The 19509-nt window shown below is 47.8% G+C and overlaps 10 protein-coding genes across 10 annotated transcripts; 3 read left to right on the top strand and 7 right to left on the bottom strand. All coding sequences in view use genetic code 12, as the record gives it.

Annotated features, from left to right (window-relative positions):
- Positions 1-577: 577 nt before the first annotated feature.
- MODF (Modfp) lies at positions 578-2182 on the bottom strand (the record flags this gene model as incomplete). The annotated part of the gene is made up of 1 exon (XM_025482641.1): positions 578-2182. One exon carries the CDS (start codon positions 2180-2182, stop codon positions 578-580), a length of 1605 nt encoding a protein of 534 aa, XP_025337259.1.
- Positions 2183-2463: 281 nt separating this feature from the next.
- Positions 2464-3432, top strand: DOS2 (Dos2p; the record flags this gene model as incomplete). Its single annotated transcript, XM_025482640.1, has 1 exon — positions 2464-3432. One exon carries the CDS (start codon positions 2464-2466, stop codon positions 3430-3432), a length of 969 nt encoding a protein of 322 aa, XP_025337258.1.
- Positions 3433-4075: 643 nt separating this feature from the next.
- Positions 4076-5737, top strand: SSK1 (mitogen-activated protein kinase kinase kinase; the record flags this gene model as incomplete). The annotated part of the gene is made up of 1 exon (XM_025482639.1): positions 4076-5737. One exon carries the CDS (start codon positions 4076-4078, stop codon positions 5735-5737), a length of 1662 nt encoding a protein of 553 aa, XP_025337257.1.
- A 1813-nt stretch (positions 5738-7550) lies between these two features.
- GDI1 (Gdi1p) lies at positions 7551-8891 on the bottom strand (the record flags this gene model as incomplete). Its single annotated transcript, XM_025482638.1, has 1 exon — positions 7551-8891. One exon carries the CDS (start codon positions 8889-8891, stop codon positions 7551-7553), a length of 1341 nt encoding a protein of 446 aa, XP_025337256.1.
- A 552-nt stretch (positions 8892-9443) lies between these two features.
- CXQ87_004187 (putative Xaa-Pro dipeptidase) lies at positions 9444-10868 on the bottom strand (the record flags this gene model as incomplete). The annotated part of the gene is made up of 1 exon (XM_025482637.1): positions 9444-10868. One exon carries the CDS (start codon positions 10866-10868, stop codon positions 9444-9446), a length of 1425 nt encoding a protein of 474 aa, XP_025337255.1.
- A 1275-nt stretch (positions 10869-12143) lies between these two features.
- Positions 12144-13081, top strand: CXQ87_004186 (proteasome regulatory particle lid subunit; the record flags this gene model as incomplete). The annotated part of the gene is made up of 2 exons (XM_025482636.1): positions 12144-12520; positions 12544-13081. The coding sequence occupies 2 exons, from the start codon at positions 12144-12146 to the stop codon at positions 13079-13081; spliced, it is 915 nt and encodes a 304-aa protein (XP_025337254.1).
- Positions 13082-13119: 38 nt separating this feature from the next.
- Positions 13120-14079, bottom strand: SAM35 (SAM complex subunit; the record flags this gene model as incomplete). Its single annotated transcript, XM_025482635.1, has 1 exon — positions 13120-14079. The coding sequence occupies one exon, from the start codon at positions 14077-14079 to the stop codon at positions 13120-13122; it is 960 nt and encodes a 319-aa protein (XP_025337253.1).
- Positions 14080-14233: 154 nt separating this feature from the next.
- Positions 14234-14956, bottom strand: CXQ87_004184 (polyamine acetyltransferase; the record flags this gene model as incomplete). The annotated part of the gene is made up of 1 exon (XM_025482634.1): positions 14234-14956. One exon carries the CDS (start codon positions 14954-14956, stop codon positions 14234-14236), a length of 723 nt encoding a protein of 240 aa, XP_025337252.1.
- A 459-nt stretch (positions 14957-15415) lies between these two features.
- HAT2 (Hat2p) lies at positions 15416-16575 on the bottom strand (the record flags this gene model as incomplete). The annotated part of the gene is made up of 2 exons (XM_025482633.1): positions 15416-16240; positions 16285-16575. The coding sequence occupies 2 exons, from the start codon at positions 16573-16575 to the stop codon at positions 15416-15418; spliced, it is 1116 nt and encodes a 371-aa protein (XP_025337251.1).
- Positions 16576-16683: 108 nt separating this feature from the next.
- On the bottom strand, positions 16684-19149 carry CXQ87_004182 (uncharacterized protein; the record flags this gene model as incomplete). The annotated part of the gene is made up of 1 exon (XM_025482632.1): positions 16684-19149. The coding sequence occupies one exon, from the start codon at positions 19147-19149 to the stop codon at positions 16684-16686; it is 2466 nt and encodes an 821-aa protein (XP_025337250.1).
- Between the last annotated feature and the right edge of the window lie 360 nt (positions 19150-19509).

The raw sequence follows: 19509 nt of genomic DNA, 5'->3' as shown, positions 1-19509 counted from the left end.
TTCTTTCTACCTCTTGGGTTTGGTGATCAGGACCAAGGCGCTGTTGATGAGGTCCCTTGAGGAGCGATGGAGGTTTGGTGAGGATTGGTAGCCGAAAGAAAAAAAGAAGCACAACAAGCAAAGGCTCAAAGCAGACAGTATTGCGAGTAAAATTTTGGTGCGACTTTTGGTGCTATTCTGGCACGGTTAGGTGCGGTTTTCTAGACACTCGCGGCTCACGGTAGATAGGGGTGCCGAGGGCCAATTGTGTGCTGAAATTCGAACGAAAAAAAACGGGAATTTCAACTAGCTAAGGCAGAGGGCGAGAAGCTGTTTGGGTGGAGTGTTGAGAAATCAAAAAAGCTCTGGCAATAGCTGCCTTTTTATATTCGGCCTCGTGGGTAATTGCGTTCCTGGTTATTGTGGTTGCAACAGAGGTGGCTGCGAAAAACGTTTCTGCCAATTTGCGCAACAAAGCGGCATCCCTTAGCGAAAATTGTACACAATTGGCCGTTTCCGCTTCCTTTTCCCAAGGTTCCTGCCCCTCCATTGTAGGGATTCCCGTCTCTAAACCACCTTGTTTTTTCCTCTTGTGGGTTCAGGGGCCGGTCGTCTTTGTAGCAAAGCTGTACTGCCGCAGCAGGTCGCCATGAAGCTTGATTACATGCTCATGCGCAGGTACCTCCCAGTCAATGTGGCCGATGGCCAATACCGTGGTAGTTTTCATGTTCAGGGCAATGTAGTTGTGGCACTTGTGCATTAGAGCCTCCTCGTCCATGCATGAAAATGCCTCGTCGAGGATCAAGATGTCGGGGTTCTTAATTGCAGCTCTCAAGAAAAGCACAAGCTTTTGCTGCGAAACAGACAATTCGAAGAACCGCTTGTGCTCCAACGGAGCCAACTCTTGCGCAAACTCTTGCAACAACTTTTGCGCTTCGTCGGGAAGTGGTCCCTTGTGCTTGTAGATGAACTTGAAGTTCAGGTTGCCAATGTCTCTGACGAGCCCATTGTACACCACATCAAGGGCTTTGGCTCGGGGAGGAACTGTTGCATGTAGCTCGGGAGAGGAAATGCCGATCCTGTTGTTCACATCGAAGTAGCTTACACCTTGTCCAGTTTTGCGCAACTTTCCATCGATGGAAATCACAGACCTCCACAGTTGAGGATGGTCGGCAGTAATTAGCGAGAGAATGGTGGTTTTGCCCAGCCCGTTTTCGCCCAAAATCCTCCACCGGGACCCTCTCTGGATTTTCCAGGTGAAATCTTTGAGCACGTCCAAGCCTCTGTACTTTACGAAGGCTTTGTTGAATTCGACGATGGGATCCACCACCTCGTTGACCGCCCCAGGCGCAACCTCTTTGAACGCAATTCTAGCACTCTCGGCCTGGCGCCTTTTGTGTAACATGAGCACATCCTTATGCTTTTCAACAATGGCCTCGCTGGCCGTAACTTTAGGACCGCAAACTGTCAAGCCGCTTTCATCGACGTAGCCTAAATTGTCGATCCATTCGGGAACTGGATCCTGGACACGGAGCCCCAATACCACACCGGCATTGAGCTCCAACGCAATCCTCCTGAGCAGGTCTGATACTTTTTTCGTGGCTTGTGGGTCAAGGCCTAGGAATGGGTCGTCGATAACAATGAGTCTTGGCTTGTTGATGAGGGCTTTACTGATCCTGGCTCTCCTCATCTGCCCATTGCTTAGAGAATTGATCCACTTATTGCGCAAGTGGTTAAGGTTGAAGTAATCGCAAAGTTTCTCCACATACCCATCTTCCTGAGAGACAGCGGTGTTACTGTTGTAATTGTTGGCGCCGGTCACGTAGTTGATCACGGAATTGACATCGTCCTTCATCTCTAGCACCCCCTTGTACGAATATGACTCATATCTTGCAGCCATGTGAACTTTATCAAGACCCAGGTTTTCTCTGAAGTTGAGGTGCTGGATCTGGTCACTGCGATGGATGTCATTAAATTGCGGATACACCCGGCCCAATGGCGGCTCTGGGATGTATTTGGCGGCGATAATATTCAATAAGTTCAGTTTCTCCGGTCCGGTAATGGCAAAGAAGGCCTTTTTGGAACCAGTGTTTGGTTCTTCGATATCAAACTTTTGAATGGGGTTCAGGAACACATATTTATGGGCAGCAAGCTTCCTGGTCTCTGCCACGAATAGGGCATTCCGTATCTTTAGTAAAGACATGAAGGTGGTAGCTGAAGATATAGAGGTGTTTATATTAGGCGTGATTTTGAGCACGTGATTAGAATTCGATAGGCGGCCAAGCTGGAGCTGTTAAATAATGAGAATCTACTAATTCAATTCTTTCCATCACAATTCCTATAAAACCTGATTTTCTAGTATCCCACTTAGTTTAAGCCAAGCCATGGTGGAGGAAGTGGTAGGATCAGGCCACTGCATGCACTACTCTCACCATCGCACTGCCTTAACCTGGGGAAGCACCCCCTTCTATAAACCACACAATCATGGACTTATCTGATCCCATCGTTGCCCCAGAGGGCCAAGCTGACACAAAAAACACCGAATCATCCAACGAGAAAACAGAAGAGGTGATTCACCGTCTTGAAGGTGAAATTGACCAAGCATACACCTCCATTGAAGCCAAGTTTCAGACCTTGTGGACCAACGCCTCCAAGAACGCTCAAGACGTGCTGGAAAAACTCAAGCTTGACGAGAAAAAAGCAGCTTTGGTGGCTCAGCTCAACACTGCCAAAGAAAATGTCAACAACAGTAAGCTTGTCCAGGACAATGTCCAGTCTGTGGATGCTCAGCTCAAAGAAATAGGTGAACAGGTTAAGGGCCTTGAGAAGAAGATCGACTTTGCAAGCTTGTCGAATCAGGCCAACTCGGCTTTGGACTCGTTAGACTCTGGTTTGGAGTACGTGGAGAAACAGGCCGGCAAGTACGTGAGCCAGTTCTCCTCTTTCTTCTCCAGTATAGTCTCTGTGGAGCCTAAGGAGACGCCCGAGGACAAGGAGCCAGAGACGCTTTTCACAAACCCCAAGTTTCCAGGCGGCAATTACGGTTCCACACGTTTCGACAGCGAGCTCTTCAAGTTGCACACAACTGAGAGCCTCCTTTTGGACAGCTCCAAGGACACCGAAGAGAAATTCGATGTGGAGTCCAAAACAAACGACATTGCCGATTTGCTAAAGCAGTACCCAGATACATTGGAGAAACTTATGCACAAGCTTGTGCCAGTTGAACTCTCATACGACACCTTCTGGAAGCGCTATTTCAGATTAGAAGACGAGATTCGTGCAAGTGAGCAGAAGAGAAAGGAGCTCCTTTCGAAGAAGGAGAAGACGGAAGCTGCAGACGAAGAGGGCGACGAGGACGATGATGAGGACTTCACATGGGACGACGACGAGGAAGAAGATGACGATGTCGTCAAGGTCGAGAGAGTGCCCGAAGGCCGTGAAACCGAGGCATAAGCTTTCCTTCGAGGCGTAAGCTTTTCTTAGCCTATTTCGAAGCCTTTGCGTCGAATCAGTGGAATAAGGTTGTGTCTGCTTCTCACACAACACCCTTCAGCCGCTTGTAGTCTTTTTCGAGCAAGAAGGAGGAAAACCTCTCTACCGTCAGATGTTTTTTTGTGAATTCAATGTTAAATGGAGCGGACAGCAGATATCCGGCTATCTAAGCGAAAATATGCTCATGATCCGATCCACGAAGCGAAACAATGGGGTTGCTGCGAAGACCCCTGAGGCTCGAGGAGCCAATCCAAGAAGTGGCCACAAACATTGCCACCGAAGTATCCCGACGTTAGTTCCTTCCAAAACATCACCCACAAGACAATTACACCCAAAACACCTATCTCTATCTCGGGACCTCATGGCCTGCACACACCACACACCTTCAACCCCGGTCCCTGGTGTAGAAACATCCTTTATCATCACCACCTCTTCTGAACTCCACCCTTCCTTCATGCCCAAAACATACAGTCAATACCACCAAGGCCTGAGTCCAAATAATACGCATTCACGACAACGCAGTTGGGGCAATCCTCTTCCACAGCAACCCGCAACAAAACGAGTATGGGTGAAGAAGGACGATGGTCCACCCACCACGCTAATGATGGGTCCCCAAGACTTGGTTGATGACTTGAAACTTGCTATAACATATAAATATCCCACCACGCTAGCTCGCCAGTTTGATCCTGCCGACATTCAGATTCATTTGAGGGTTCCTGATGAACCAGTCAAGAAACACAAGCCTAAGCAAAGCTCACTCAATCGTATCGTTCTGGAGCTGGACGACAATAGCATTAGCAGTGGAAGCACTATCACAGGGAGCAGGTCACCCTCTCTTCCAGCAACGTCTACTTTTGGCGGGTCCATTGTGATGTTGGAGCCAGACCAGAATATATGGGATCTCTTGGACGAATACTTTGGAGGTGGCATGGGAATGAATGACGCCCTTACTATAGTGGCTGCTCAGCGACAGCCCTCCATGCCGTATGGATTCGTGGACATTCCTGATAGAATGAACCTGCGTCCTTTGGAATATAACCATCAGCATAACCCCTCCATCGATATGTCTGGACAGGGTCCACCTGCTCGAGGAGCTTCGCCTACCCATGTGCTTACCGATAACTATCACCATCCAAGGCCCCAACATGCCTTCCCCGTGAACCCCAATGCCATTGGCAAGAATCCCTCGGTTCTGCCTTCACTCACACACCGTTTATCCCCGGTCAATGGCGCCATAAATGTTCACAAAAGATCACATTCCAACCCACCTCAACTGCCTTCCATGAACAGTGTTAATCTGATGACAACGAAAAGCAACGGCCAGGCGGTCTTGCTTCTACCGAAGAATTTCACGTTGGGCGAGCAAAGTCATCTCAAACGGTACTCGTTGGACGAGAACATGGTGAACAAGAATTTCTCCAACCACGGCAAATCGCTTCTGGACTCTACTAATGTGACCAGTATCGGCACGAATACCGAGTCTGAAGAAGAAAAGCCTGTTCCCCGCAAGACAAGTCAAGAGATTTCTCGCTCATCCAGTGGCTCACACACTTTGGAGAAGCCACAAAAGCGAAGTGAAGAAAAGCCTGCCGCCGCATCAAGGAAAACATCTCTGGAAGGCTTGACACCAGCGGATGTGAGAGATGCTAAACCCATTTCCACCTTCGAAAGAGTTCTACCATCTCTTCTCGTATTGGTTGTTGAGGATAACGCCATTAACCAGGCCATTTTAGGTGCTTTCTTGAGAAAACACAAGATCAGATACCAGATTGCTAAGAATGGTCAGGAGGCTATTGACAAATGGAGACAAGGCGGTTTCCACCTAGTGCTCATGGATATTCAGCTTCCTGTCAAGTCCGGAATTGAGGCTACCAAAGAGATAAGGTATTTGGAGAAGGTGAACAGAATTGGAGTTTTCGCTCAACACGAGCTTTCCAAGCTGAATGGCCTGACAAGCATTAAGGAAGACGAGAAGCTTGACCTCAACTTGTTCCGCTCCCCAGTGATTATAGTCGCTCTTACAGCCTCTTCGAACTCATCGGTTGACAGAAAGAACGCTTTAACCGCAGGTTGCAATGATTTCTTAACCAAACCCGTCAACTTGGTATGGTTACAGAACAAGATCACAGAGTGGGGCTGCATGCAAGCGCTTATTGATTACAATGGCTGGAAAGTGAAGAGGTCAGGTAAAGGCGATGTTCCAAAAGTAGCTATGCCGAAGACTTCTGAAAAGACTGGAGCCGAAAAGCCAGTGGCTGCAACTTGAAGCTGTTAGTGGAACGGGTGTGGTGTACTGGTGAGGTTCTCACCTCAATGAGAAAAAATTACGCCTCAAAGAGTTAGAAGGTACCACCAAGACTTGAAATCAAATGTCTGACGAACACACGCAAACCTCGACCGAGCCTACGACGGAGGAGTCTTCCAAAAAAGATACCATTTTGCCTTTGGAGGTCATTGACCGCGCGATTGGCACTGACATCAAGATCCTCCTCACCAACAACAAGGAGTTTACCGGTAAACTCGTTGGCTTCGATGATTTCGTTAACGTTGTCTTGGAAGATGCCACTGAGATCGATGGTGACGGCAACACCGGCAGCAAGATCAAGCGTATGTTGTTGAACGGATCGCAGATTGCCATGTTGAGTCCCTCCTCCTTGTAAATCAGCATTCAATTTGAGGATACTTGGCAGTATCGTTGAGAAGGCTTTCCCGAGTCAGCTTCACGAACACCGTGAGCTGCTGTCGTTATGTTTGAGTGAACTGCGGATATGAAGGCCGAACTCATGACTAGTCCGCAAGTCTCCAAGAGGTCTGCCACAGTGACGATAAAGATCATCATTAATGGCCGCCAGGCCGCTGTATTATTGACATGTCCTATTTCGAAGCTCTTCCAGAAGCTTCCATGCCGCTGACAAGTCGTGTTGCTTAGTCGTGCGGCAGTGGCAATTTCGCATTGCAGTATGTATCAATAATATCAACACCCCAGATTACACCAACTTCCTGACTACATCGTAAAATGAAGATAACAATAACAAACATAGCCACCAATGATATCTTGGCGATCGATTTCCCCAGCAGCCTCACGATTGAGGACTTGAAGGCTTATATCGAGGTGGAAACCGACATTTCTCCAGCTTCCCAGATCTTGATCCATAATTCCAAGAGCCTTGTGGACGCCAAAAAGACTCTCGAGGAAGTAGGAATCAAAGATGACGATTTAATCGTTTTGCAGTCTCTGGCTAAAAAGCAGCAGACACAAGCGCCACCACAGGACAGCCAATCGTCGTTTCCCCAGAGTTCGTTTCCTCAAGGCCATGAGCTTGATTCCAACATTGAGGCTATGAGACTACTGGCTCTCCTGAACCCTATGGCATTAGAACAAATGAAGTCTATAAATCCTGGATTGCACTCGAGTATCAACGATCCTGCTCGATTCAAGGAAGCATTTCTTCACACAGCACAGGCCATGCAGAATCCAAGCAGACAAAACGAAGAAGAGCTTCGAAGACTTGAGGCTGACCCAGATGACCCAGCCAATCAGGCAAGAATCATGGAAATCATCAGACAACAGCAGATTGACGAGAACTTGCAATTGGCTGCAGACATCTCTCCAGAGTCATTTGTCCCAGTCAGCATGTTGTACATCAAGCTCAGAATTAAAGGTACAGACATATACGCATTGGTCGATTCTGGCGCAGCACACACGATCATTTCCTCCGAGATTGCAGAGAAATGTGGCTTATCGAATTTGATCGATACTAGATACATCACTGAGGCAAGAGGTGTCGGTAAGCAAACATCTAAAGGCAGAATCCACAGTGCTCCAGTGAGTATCGGTGATTCGAACGCCGACATTCCTTGCTCTTTCACCGTTTTGGACTGCAATGTCGATTGCCTCTTTGGATTAGACATGCTCAAAAGACACAAGTGCAGCATTGATTTGGGCAAAAACGCCTTGGTCATTGGCGATATCGAAACCAAGTTTTTGAGTGAGCTGGAAATCGAAAAGCACATCAAGCCAATGGATAGGTAAGATTACAAGGAAATATTTCTAATTGTAAATGGACGTATGTAATGTATTACTCGGGGTTCTCCAAGTCTTGCTCTGCGGCGCGGTTCTTCAAAATCAAAGGTTTGCCTGTGACACGGAAGTAAAGATCCTTGATGTCGTCGGTAGCGGACTCAAAGTGGGAGGAAGCGTCGTAGCTCTTGGAAAGGTAGATGCTGGTTTCACTTCCGTCATCCTGAGGCTCGTACAATTCTGCGAGTCCCATCAAGGTGTCGAGACGAGAGCCCAAGAGCTTGAAAGCTGGCTCCAACTCGACGTGTGGCGTGTCGGTCTCTACGATAGTGGAGATAATGGCCAAGTAGTAGCCCTTTGGCACCACACAGTGGACGTCTGACAACACGGCAATGTAAATGTCGTTCTTTCTGCCGACCTGGTTCTGCGGAATGATGATCTGGACCGAGTCCAAGTCGTGTGTGTTGGGGACTGGGTGGTCCATGATACACATGGCTCTGATAACCTTCTGGCCGGTCTTCTTGACACGGTCTGGGAAGTATGTAGGGTCGGCAATGACAATTGGAGCCTTGGCAATACCTTCCTTGGTCTTGACACCAGAGAACTTCTTGTTCTCGTCGTAGAAGACCTCCTCAATTGGGGTATCCAACATGTAGGTACCACCGTAGATAGCGGACAAACGAGCGAAGCCCTGAGGCAACTCACCCAAGCCGTACAAGGGGTAGATGTATGGAGACTTGCCGTACTTGGCGACGGACTGGACGTAAAGGAGGATTCTCTCGTAAGTTGGTCTGGCAACCTCACTGAGGTAGTCATCGTTAGCCCACAAAGCCATGGCGTGGCCAATGAAGTCCTTGGTTCCTCTCTCCAAGCCAAAGTGGGTGAAAACCTCGTTCATGGTGTTCTTGTCCAAGTCCAAGCCCTGGTGGGTGGAAGCAACCTCGTCGTCGTAGGCAGCGACGAATTCCAAGAATCTCTTCATTCTGCGCTTCTCAAAGATACCCATCAACAGGGATTTCAAGGCCTCAACCTCGTTAGAAGGAACCTTACTGATACGGCCTCCTCTGTACACATAACTGCCTCCGATCTGCTTGAACTCCATGTACTTGGTCACATCTGTGTGGACAAGAATGTTGGCCAACTCGCCATTGGCCATCAAAAACTTAGGGATCAAATCCACACACCAGTCTCTGTCTCTACCCTGAATACTTTCTGGCTTCTGGGAGGATGGCTTGAATTTGGAGTACAATTGCAGCAAGTTCAAGGAGGCCAGCTCACCTCCGTAGAAGTCCTGTTTGTCAATGTGGAGCACTTTTTTGCCGTCCACGGACAAAAGGCCCGAGAGAACACACTCGGTAAGTCCGGTTCCGAGCACAATGACGTCGTAGTTTTCGTCCATGGTGTTTGATGAGTTGGTGTGATTGAGCAAGGAGCCCAGGGTTTATGGGGTGTGCAGACCCGTACACCAGGCCACCACAAGGCATAGCTGATCAGATACTCCAATTCCGTTTTAGATATTTTGAAAATGTCTTGGATGCCGTGGATTTGTTCATTAGAAGGATCTGATATATCTTTGTTTTTTGGATATTGTTGCCTCTGTGTGGAAGAACACAGTAGTTTGTGGGTGGTTGACTAGTGCACCAGGTGTGACACTAGATCTTCTAGATTACGGCATCCGGAAATAATAGAGGTAAATGGAAAACCTACAACATTCGCTGATCGGCTATTTAAATTGAACGAAATCTTCTCATTGTGATTATTGGGCTTCGACGTGGTAATGCCAATGGAAGTACGTTATATGCGATTTGCAACCATTTATATCGCTGTTGAGAATGCACTACTGAATCACCAAACACCACAGACAAAGCCGAATTCCCTAAAAAACCCTCATCCCTATTTCACTACAAAATGCCAAGCAAGGAACTCTTACTATACACATGCGGCATCGCCGCTACACCACATTGTGGAACCTGTCCTTGCCTTGAGCACTGCTCTCCTTGACGATCTTGGAAATCTCGTGAGGGTCGGAGGTGATCTTGGTGAAGTTCTCGAAACCGTCTTTGGTGATAAGCAAATCGTCCTCGATACGCACTCCACCAATGGACCAGTACTTATCGAGCACATCCTTGTTGATGTACTTCACCTTCTCGGGGTCCTCAAGCACATCCTTCAACAAGAATGGCGAGAAGTACACACCGGGCTCGTCTGTGAGCACCATACCTTCCTTAAGCGTACGGCGCAAACGCAAGTATCTCAACTTGGGGTCTGGATCGTCGTAGTTAGGACGTCCTCCGACATCGTGGGTGTCCATACCCAAAACGTGGCCGAGACCGTGGGGGAAGAAACGGGCCGAGATGCTCGAGTCGAAAATCTCCTCTTCGGGGTAGTCCTTGAAGATACCCAAACGGATGAACTCCTTGATCATGACTCTGTGAGCCTTCAAATGGATATCGTCCCAACGGGCACCGGGCTTGATCATGGCCATTGTCTGGCGCTGCATGTCCAAAACAAGGTTGTAGATGGTGAGGTGCTCCTCGGTCCAGTCACCGTTGATGGGGAAGCATCTGGTGACATCAGAAGCGTAGCAGCTCCACTCGGCACCGGCGTCTATGAGCACCGATCTCTTGTTTTCGATTTCGTCATCGTTCTTCACGTAATGCAACGTGGAGCAGTTGGGTCCAGAGCAGCAGATGGGGTCGTACAGCTGGTACTTGGAGCCTTGTCTGAGAGCATGGTACATGAACTCAGCATGGATGTGGGTCTCGTTGGTCTCAATTGGGGTGGCCGACATGACAGCCAAGTGGCACTTGTCGGTAATTTTAGACGCGTGTCTCATCAACTCGAGCTCGTACCAGTCCTTGATGAGTCTGGACTCGTCCAATGCGTGGAAAAAGTCAGGGTCCTTCTCGGTCAAGAACAGCAGCACCTTGGCGTTCCACTTGTTGCGGTCGGTGGTGTAGATCGTGTAGCCCTTGAGCGAACCAACAACTTTTTCGAGTTCCGAAGCGTACTTGACCTCGTCCACATCAAACTTCTTCAAGGCATCCTCAGGCAGTAAAGGCAAGCCAGACCACATGACATCGTCGTAGTCAATGTCGGGCAAGAACAACGTCAACTTGTCGTTGGCGGCATCGTACAAAACGTGGCTTCCGGGAATCTCCACTCCCAGCAAGTAGAAGAAATAACGGTTCTGGCGGATCGGTTTCGTCTGATCAGAGTACTGCCAGAGTTCAAGGTCCTCTCCGCTCATGAAAAACGCCAACTTGTCTGCCAGCTTCAACTGCTTTTTCTGTTTGAAATGACCCAAAACACGGGCATTGTGCTCACGGGCCGGGTACTTGTGGCCCACTAGGGAAGAAGGTCCTTCGGTGCTCATGGTTGAAGATGGAGAAATGGTGCCGCACTGGCGCTATATAGGCAGCATCTGCCACGGCACTTTTCTTGTGCACGGCACAATGAGGCACTTTGGCGTGTGGGGCGAAACGAGAGAAAAAAGGGTGTTTTGTGGGGCCGTTTGAATAGACGGCTATTGCCGGATAACGGTTGCAAAGGGGAGATGCGGTGCACTAATGGCTGCAAACATCTGCGCAGAGGCATGAAGGTGGTGGGTGGGTTGAATTTGGAAAGGACTTGTTTTTCTTTTTTTTCTTTTATGGTTTGTTTTTGATATGTTATTTGCTGGAAGCCACTCTTGAAAGGGGAACCTTGGACGGCTGGGCTGGAAGACGGGGTGTTGGCATTGTTCTGTACGGCACCATGGATCAAGAAAAGCACGGACCGGGCAGAAACTAGCCGATGGCTGTTGTGGATTAATTGGATGAGATTGGACGAGTCTTTGGGGGAAAAAGTCAAGCTTTTGGGATTTTGAAGGTTTTTGGTGTAAATGGGTGGATTTGTTGGTGGTGGATGGGAATATAGCTGATTTGGAGGGATTCTCATGAAGCATTGCTTTTAACGACTTCGATTGTAGTTGATTTTCTTTTTTTCTCTTGAAAGTAGTGTGAACGGCCAAGTCCTTCCTGATAAGTTCGCCATTCCAGAGTATTGGCCTAGTCTACTATGTTTGCAGCCACTAGAAGTCCTCATCTCAGGTTGCAATATGGTTTAAAGAGTTCCTTTTACATTTTAGATGTATGGCTCTGCTTACGATAGTCTGCTAGTGTAAAGAAGTGAAAATTCAGCTTGGTGGATGGCAGTTCAGAAAAAGCCATCAGATTACTCGGTGATCTACGAATCTCTAATTGCGCACAACTAGTAAGTCTTTCCCACTATATGAGAGCGTTTGAGATCCACTCGCAAAACACAAATATTGCTGAGCAGCTACAGTTTCAAGCGATCTTTTAAGAAATAATATATTGAGAGTTTTTAACTATATTTGACCACCAAATGCTGAAAGTTTCGATAAAGGCCCGCCATCCTCGAGACCTATTAAGTCAGATGAGAAGCACCAATAGATCCAATCCAACACCACTCCCATTCTGAAAAATATAAAAAGCTTTAGGCACTCTCTCTTCTTCTCTTACTTTCGAAATACCAATGCAACTATCGTCCCATCCAAATCTGAAAGAATATTCGTCTTCCACCACCTGTAGTGCATACACCGGCTTGCCACTATCAATGCGAACAACCATAGTCCAACACCAACCACACCATGGAAAGATTACAGAGATTGCTCGGAGGCAGCAATGGCCTTGTACAAGGCGGAGCCGCTATGAATGATGCCCCAGCTATAGACAATGCTGAAACAGTTTACATTTCGTCGTTGGCGTTGTTGAAAATGCTTAAACACGGCCGTGCTGGTGTACCCATGGAAGTGATGGGCTTGATGCTCGGTGAGTTCGTGGACGACTTCACGATCCATGTGATTGATGTTTTTGCCATGCCCCAGTCGGGAACTGGTGTGTCTGTGGAGGCCGTTGACGATGTTTTCCAAACCAAGATGATGGATATGTTGAGACAGACTGGTAGAGACCAGATGGTGGTGGATGGTACCACTCGCATCCTGGTTTTGGATGCTGGCTTTCGTCGGTTGATGTGAACACACAGCAGAGTTTTGAGCAGTTGAACAAGAGAGCCGTTGCCGTTGTGGTGGACCCTATCCAGTCGGTCAAGGGTAAGGTGGTGATTGACGCATTCCGTACCATTGACGCCACCACTTTGATGAGAGGCCAGGAACCTCGTCAATCGACATCCAACGTCGGTCACTTGAACAAGCCTTCGATTCAGGCGCTCATCCACGGCTTGAACAGGCACTACTACTCGTTAAACATCGACTACCACAAGACGCTGTACGAAACCAACATGCTCATGAACTTGCACAAGAAGCTGTGGCAGAGCGGCTTGGAGATGGCCGACTACAACCACGCTGACCACGAGAACCTAGAGAATATCCAGAGCTTAGTCAAGATTGCCAAGCTATACAACGAAAGGGTCGCCGAGGAGAAGGAGTTGCTGGAAGAACAGCTAAAGACTCGTTACGTCGGCAAACAAGACCCAAAGAAGCATTTGGCCGAGACGTCAGAGAAGATCATCGAGGAGAATGTCACGCTGTTGTTGACGAGCAACGTCAACTCTCTTGCCATTCAGTAGTCATCTATATACATGTATCATGAAAATGTTGTAGACCGTTAAGCGAACCTGTCAAGCACGATTTCCTGGCTTTCTTTGACAATCTGAGCATAAGCGTCCTTTTTGATCATCAGACCAATATGGGTGCCCTCGCTGAAGAATTGATCAATGATGAAAACAAATGCAGCAGTCTTGAGCTCCAACACTGCAAAAGCGTCCGATGACCCATTCTCCTTTATGTAGTTCCAAATCAATGGGAGGTTTCTCTCAAACTGAGACATCTTTTCAAAAAGCAATTTTTGCAAGGCAGTAGCGTTGGAGCCGTAATAACCGTCGCTGACATCCTTGCTTCGAAGAGCAGCATGCATTCTGTTTCTATGGAAAATCAGCGGGTATTTAGCCTTAAAAGAGCTCCACTCAGGAATGGCATTCAAAAGCCTTGCAGTCAAGAGGCCCTCGATATACGCATTATCGCCCGTTTTCAAAAAATCAAATACTTTGTTGAGCTTCGCCGTCTGCGAACCAGCCACATCCGATAGAAGTATGAGTATCCACAAGTCGCTGAGATCGTCGAGAAACAGATTCACAAGGAGCTCAATGATGCTTTTTCCGAAATTCTTTTTTCTAATAGAGTCCTGGATTTCGTTTGTCTTAATAACAGTAGCGGTATCCTTTGTCTGCTCCACCAATATGGGCAATTCGTTAGTAGGTGAGGCCTCATACGAAAATGCTACCATGCTGTACGGAGACTTCTCCTTGTTTTTGGGTAAAGTAAGACCATGACGGTGACAAAGAATCAAACAGTCTGCAAGTGAAAAGGGGTCCGTCGGAAGTGTTTTTCCTTCTATATGGGCTAGTCCATGTACTCCCAAGGTGAACTTGGAGTCTGTCTCTTTGGACGAGTCTTTCACACCGAAATACACGAATCCTTCATCACTGGGATCACTGTAAATGGGAGGATACGTTTTTAGCGGGAATGTATCGAAAAGGGCCTTTATTGGACCGGGTACTTGGAACATATAGTCGTAGATGTATTATACTTAAGATCTCTGCGCGCACTACATACTGGTGGGTGGGTAATACACGGTCTAAAGCCAGCCAACTTCTGGGCTAATAGACGTCTAGCTGGCAGGTTGAGTGAATTGTCAATCACGTTGGAGGCCCGCCAGGCTACTACTCCTCCTCCTGAGGCACCAAGTCAATCGACAAGTCGTACCACGTCTCAGAACCGTGCTTGATGTCGCTGGCACCGTGCAACTCAAAGCCAATCTTCTCATAGAATGGAATCAACTCCTTGTGGGACACGAGGATCACCTTGCTGCCCAAGTCCTGGTTCGACAACTTCTGGATGTAGTCATGCATCAACAAGGTGCCCAAGTTCTTTCCTCTCCACTCTGGGTCGATCACCAAGCCGTGGATAGCAATGCTTCTGGCATACTCTACGTGACCAGCGTCCTTGTTCAGGTCACTAGGCAACTCCATGGCGGCCTTGGTCAATTTCTCGGTTGGAGTCTTGGTGGCGGTAATGTGACCAATCAACACCTCCTTCACCACAGACAGCTTCACAGGTAAGCTTGGAAAGTCCTCGTTCTCCTGGTCGCCATCGCTGCTTTCCTTGTTGTTGGGCTGAATGGTACCATCGGACTCTTTTGAGGATGCATTTTCAGCATTCAACTTCTCCGCCACCTCCGGCAAGTTGATGGCGTTATATTTGACGCCGTATTCACGGATGAACAACCCGGAACATAGTTCCGGGCAAGCAATTAGTCTGTACTGCAACATGTCTCTGGAGGCTTTTTCGTCTTCGGGAAAACCCTTGTTCTCAAGCTGGACACATTGGTCAAGGTCCTCCACCGTCAACGGACGAATGGACAAATTCGGAGGGAAGTCGGACATACTGGCTGGCTTGTGGGGTGTATCAAGGCAGGCTTTGTAGAGGCAAACTGTGACTTGACGAAGTCTGAGATCTATTGTGGGTAGTGCGAGGCTGAAAGTTAGTATGTCTCTGGGCCGCAATCGCCAACGAGAGAGATAAGGGACTTTTGGATGATTGGGTTTGAAAGTATACTGTAGAGGTTCTGGAATGTATTATTTGATCTTCCATTGATAGGGGACAGGAGTTTTCATCGGAATGGAAGACGGGTATAGGGTGATACTAGGTCGAGCCACACAAGGCTTATACTAGCCATCCCAGCAGATATTGTCTAAACGAAACTGCTTCACATCTGAATGAAGCATTCGTCGTAGTAAGCCTTCAGAAATTGGCTTGGCCTTGAGCTGACGCTCAACTAAAGCTCTCTTAGACTATGACCACTTGCAGCCATTTGCAGCCACGGGCGAAGAGAATTCAAACAATTACTCCAATTCACTGTCCTTTGGAGCCGCTGGGGTGTCCTTGATCAAAGACAGACTCACCTCCCACAAATGAACGATATTGTCATCTGCCACTGAGGCAAGCGTCCAGTCATCGAATGGACACCAGCTGAGATCCGTGACACCACCGGTATGACCAGCATGCATCATGAAGATTTCAGGGCATCCGTCTTCAGCATCCTCCTGGGTCTGCTCCTCGCCGATTTTGGCCAAATCCCAAAGAATCACTCTTCTGTCCTGGGATCCTGAGGCAATGATTCCGTCTTTGTGTGGCGAAAATTCAAGACATGTGATAGCATCTCCGTGGCCCATCATGGTGTGAAGTGGGGTGGATGAAAGATTTCTCAAATCTAAAAGATTGATATTGGAGTTGGTGTTGCCTAGGGCGAGGAGATTGCGAGAAAATGGCGAGAACGAAAGCGAATTGATTCCCTTGGAGTCTTCGTTATAGAATGTCTGCACGGGCTTCTCAGGCGTACGAATATCGAATAGTAGCAACTGCTTGTCGTCTGAGACAGATCCAAAGAGGTTTTCGTCAAAATGGTGCCATTTGACATCATTCACAATATCTTTATGGTTCAGGAACTTGTGCACAAGGCCACCATTATTTTCAATATCAGACACATTGGTCAAGGCGACAGTGTGATCGTCGGCCGAGGAAAGCAAGTAGCCATCTTTAAATCTGTTCCAAGACAAGCCGTAACCGTTTTCCGTGTGAGGAGCCACATGGCCAAACTTTTCATTCTTGCTCAAATCGTAGAAGTCAAGCTCACCACTTCCATTGATAGTTGCGATGATATCAGGGTTCTGGGCTTGTAACGGGCTCTGTTCACCTCACTGGAACATTCCACCTTTTGTGTGATTTTGATCTTTGATGAGATTTTCTTATCGGAGCCCTTGATTGGCAATTGAGTTGATGCCACCTTCAAGTGGTCTTGGGCTTCTCCAGATGTATGGGTTCCAAGAAGCAATCTGGCGTTTATCACGTCGGTTGTTTCCAGAGTAGGTAGCCATTGGACAGTGAGGGATGGCCATGTAAGAGCAGTCTCATTGATGAACTCATACATGTATTTACAGTTTTTCCTCCAAAGCTCATATTCATCTTTGATGTCGAGCTGTTGCTGACTGGCGTTTTCTGTCATTATGAATAAATACTGGTGGTGATGTCTCAACGCGCTCCACTGGCGGATGTATAGGAAAATCAACACTTCATCACGTGTGCGTTTTGCAGCCGACTTCGCTACAGGCAGCTAAACCTCTTCATTGAAGCTTGAAAGTTCCAATTGTTCATAAGAATCAATGAGCTTCAATGCTGACCGAATGTGATCGAAGTATGGCGATCCTGGTTTCTCCGTGGAGGCCCGTATCTCGTCTTCAGACTCGCTGAAAGACAAGTTGTCAATGTTCATATCGAGACTCTGATGTGGCAGAGACAAGCTGTGATGCTGTACTTCTCTGTACCTCATAGAGTCAAGGTCTTGCTCTAGGATATCCTTGATACCTGTGTCCTTAAGCCTCTTTCTCAACTTGGGTGTCTTGGTTACTCTCACGAAAAAAGACCGAATACCCTGCTTATGATGGGCGACGAGCCAGGTCTTGAGAATGTTAGCCGCAGATGAGTCCAAGTAGATCATATCTTCAAGGTCGAAAATCATGTACTTGGTCATGGACAGGTCTCTGCTTCTTTTCAGAGCAGGGTGTGCTTTTACAGAACCATACATCTCCACGCGTTTAAGACGGGCACGAAGGTCACTGGCATTTGTGAATGTCAAAGGCTCCGGAATTCTAATGATCAAACAACCTTCAATCTCCTCAAGAGCTTGCAAGTTAAGAGGGCGCAAATTGTCCGTGAAAAGGTTGAGCTGCGGAATACCCAAGGACGTGTCGTCACCCTTGGAAGCGTTATATTCCTCGATGCCTTCATCATAGGATTCCAGATGAAGGTCAGCGTCGAGGAAAGTGTTCGTTCCAGGTACACGTCCCAAAATTTGAATTCTGGATTCAGCTGAATTGCGAATCACCCGAAGCAAGGAGTAGACCAATCCGACTGCAATACCTGCCTCCATCGAGAAAAAAAGAGTGGTCAAAACGGTGATGAAGAAAGTAATGAGTTCATCATAGCCCTTACTGATCCAGTGAAAGTAAAGCTCCTTGGGCACCTCGGTGATAAGCGAGATACCGATTACAGCCGTAATGACACTCAAGGTACTCTTGGGGATGTAGCGCAAATACTCAAGCACAGAATGTAATGTGACCAAAGATATGACACCCATTATGGCACCGGATACCGTGGTCTTCGCTGAAATAGCATTCACTTTAGATCTGCCATAACCACCAAAGGCAGGCAAAGCACCCATGAAGGAACCAGCAATGTTAATTGCACCTAGAGCCACGAGCTCACGATTTGACGAAATTGGCAAATCATAGCGGGAACCCAACGATTTTGATGCCGTTGTCGACTCGAAGAACCCGAGCATGGCACAAGTAAAGCCAGAGGAGCTGAGCTGGCGAATAAGGGGCCACATCTGCGCCGAGAAGGGGTGGTAGATGTGCAAGCTGTCTGGCACACCCTCGATGGTGCCCACAATTTCAAGGCCCATGTGGTTCCACCTGAACTTGAAGCACAATAAAGTGGAAACGACCACCACAATCAAAATCTCGGGGATGTAGATGGCGAGTCTCCACCTGGCGTTGGACGAATTAGAAGCCCTCGACTTAAAGATTCGAATTGCCATAACGACAAAGAAGGCCACAAAGCTCACTTTCATCGTCAAAGCGTGAGACTCCTTGAAATGGTACATCAAGAAACGCACCTTGTCAAAAGGTGAGTGAATGTCCATGTCGTTCAGGTCCCTGATCACATCGTCCATGATGCCATTAAGGCCAAGCATTGAGATGGAGGAGTTGATCACCATAACAATACCCACACCACAAATAAAACCCTTGAGGAGACTCTCATTAAGCACATTGTCTAGGTAACCAAACCTGCCGATTCCGAATCCGAGCAATGTGGCTCCACTAACAAGCGTGATTGCACAAATGTAGATGACAGGGTCAATATTCTTCTTCTTGGCATGGTGCAAAAGCGGCTCCACTGCCTGCCCCACAATCAACGATATGGGAGCCTCGGGACCCACAATCATTTGCGGCACGGACCCAAAAATACAGTAGATCAAGGGCGAGATTCCCAAGGAGTACAAACCGCATGTGATAGGCAGCTTAGCCAAAGATATCGAGTAGGAAATTGCTAATGGGATCTGGAACAGTGCTAACGAGATACCACCAATGAGGTCACCCACAAGATAGGAAAACGAGTACTGATGCACCCACGACAATATAGGAAGATAATAGGGAAGCAACACGGAGAGTTTAGGCTGGTTGTGTCTTAGAGCCGGGGTGTACTCTGAGATCAGGGAGCCTTGGTGCCGTAGGGTTCGATCTCCACGTTTTGGCACGTCTATACTGAACGAGTGTTCCATTGGCAGAGCCATTTCTCCAGGATGAGATCTCAAACTGAGGAGCTCTGCGTCTATAGGTCTTCTGGAAGCCCTCAAGTGGGACGAGCTGCTTCCATGGTCGGCATCTGCTTGCCTTAATAAGGGCTCCTTTTCTCTGTTTACCCTTCGTCCAGATACAAGACGAGCGCTTGGAGAAGCAATACGCTCGTCGGGTTTATCTTTGAATTGTCCACGGCCCCTCGGCGTTGGGCTCTTCATGGTGTAGTAGGAGGTGTTGATAAAGAGAACTAGTTCGACCACAATGCGTGCTAGTCGCATTATCATGCATCACGGTTGCGACACATTCTCAGAAAATAGGTTAATTTTTTGGAAGCGGAGTATTATTTGGGCGTTCGGGAGGATTATTTTTTTGAAGTGATGGGTGAAGTTTGCTTTAGTTAGTTGGAGGTCGGTTGGGCCTTGACAGTGTAGCCGCACGAGGCTGACATTGACAGCTTTTGGCTGGAAGGGAAGAGATATTATCAGGGTGGGTAAATGAACAGCAAAAGCTTGAGAATAATGAAGAAGTAAGCGATTATTTGTGTCTTGGCGGTTAAAGGTGGGGCACCGTCCAATCAG

The sequence above is a fragment of the Candidozyma duobushaemuli genome (assembly GCF_002926085.2).
Source record: "Candidozyma duobushaemuli strain B09383 chromosome Unknown D_B09383, whole genome shotgun sequence".
NCBI lineage: Eukaryota > Fungi > Ascomycota > Pichiomycetes > Serinales > Metschnikowiaceae > Candidozyma > Candidozyma duobushaemuli.
The sequence above is the reverse complement of the archived record's forward strand: the minus strand, read 5'-3'. Positions and strand labels throughout refer to the sequence as shown.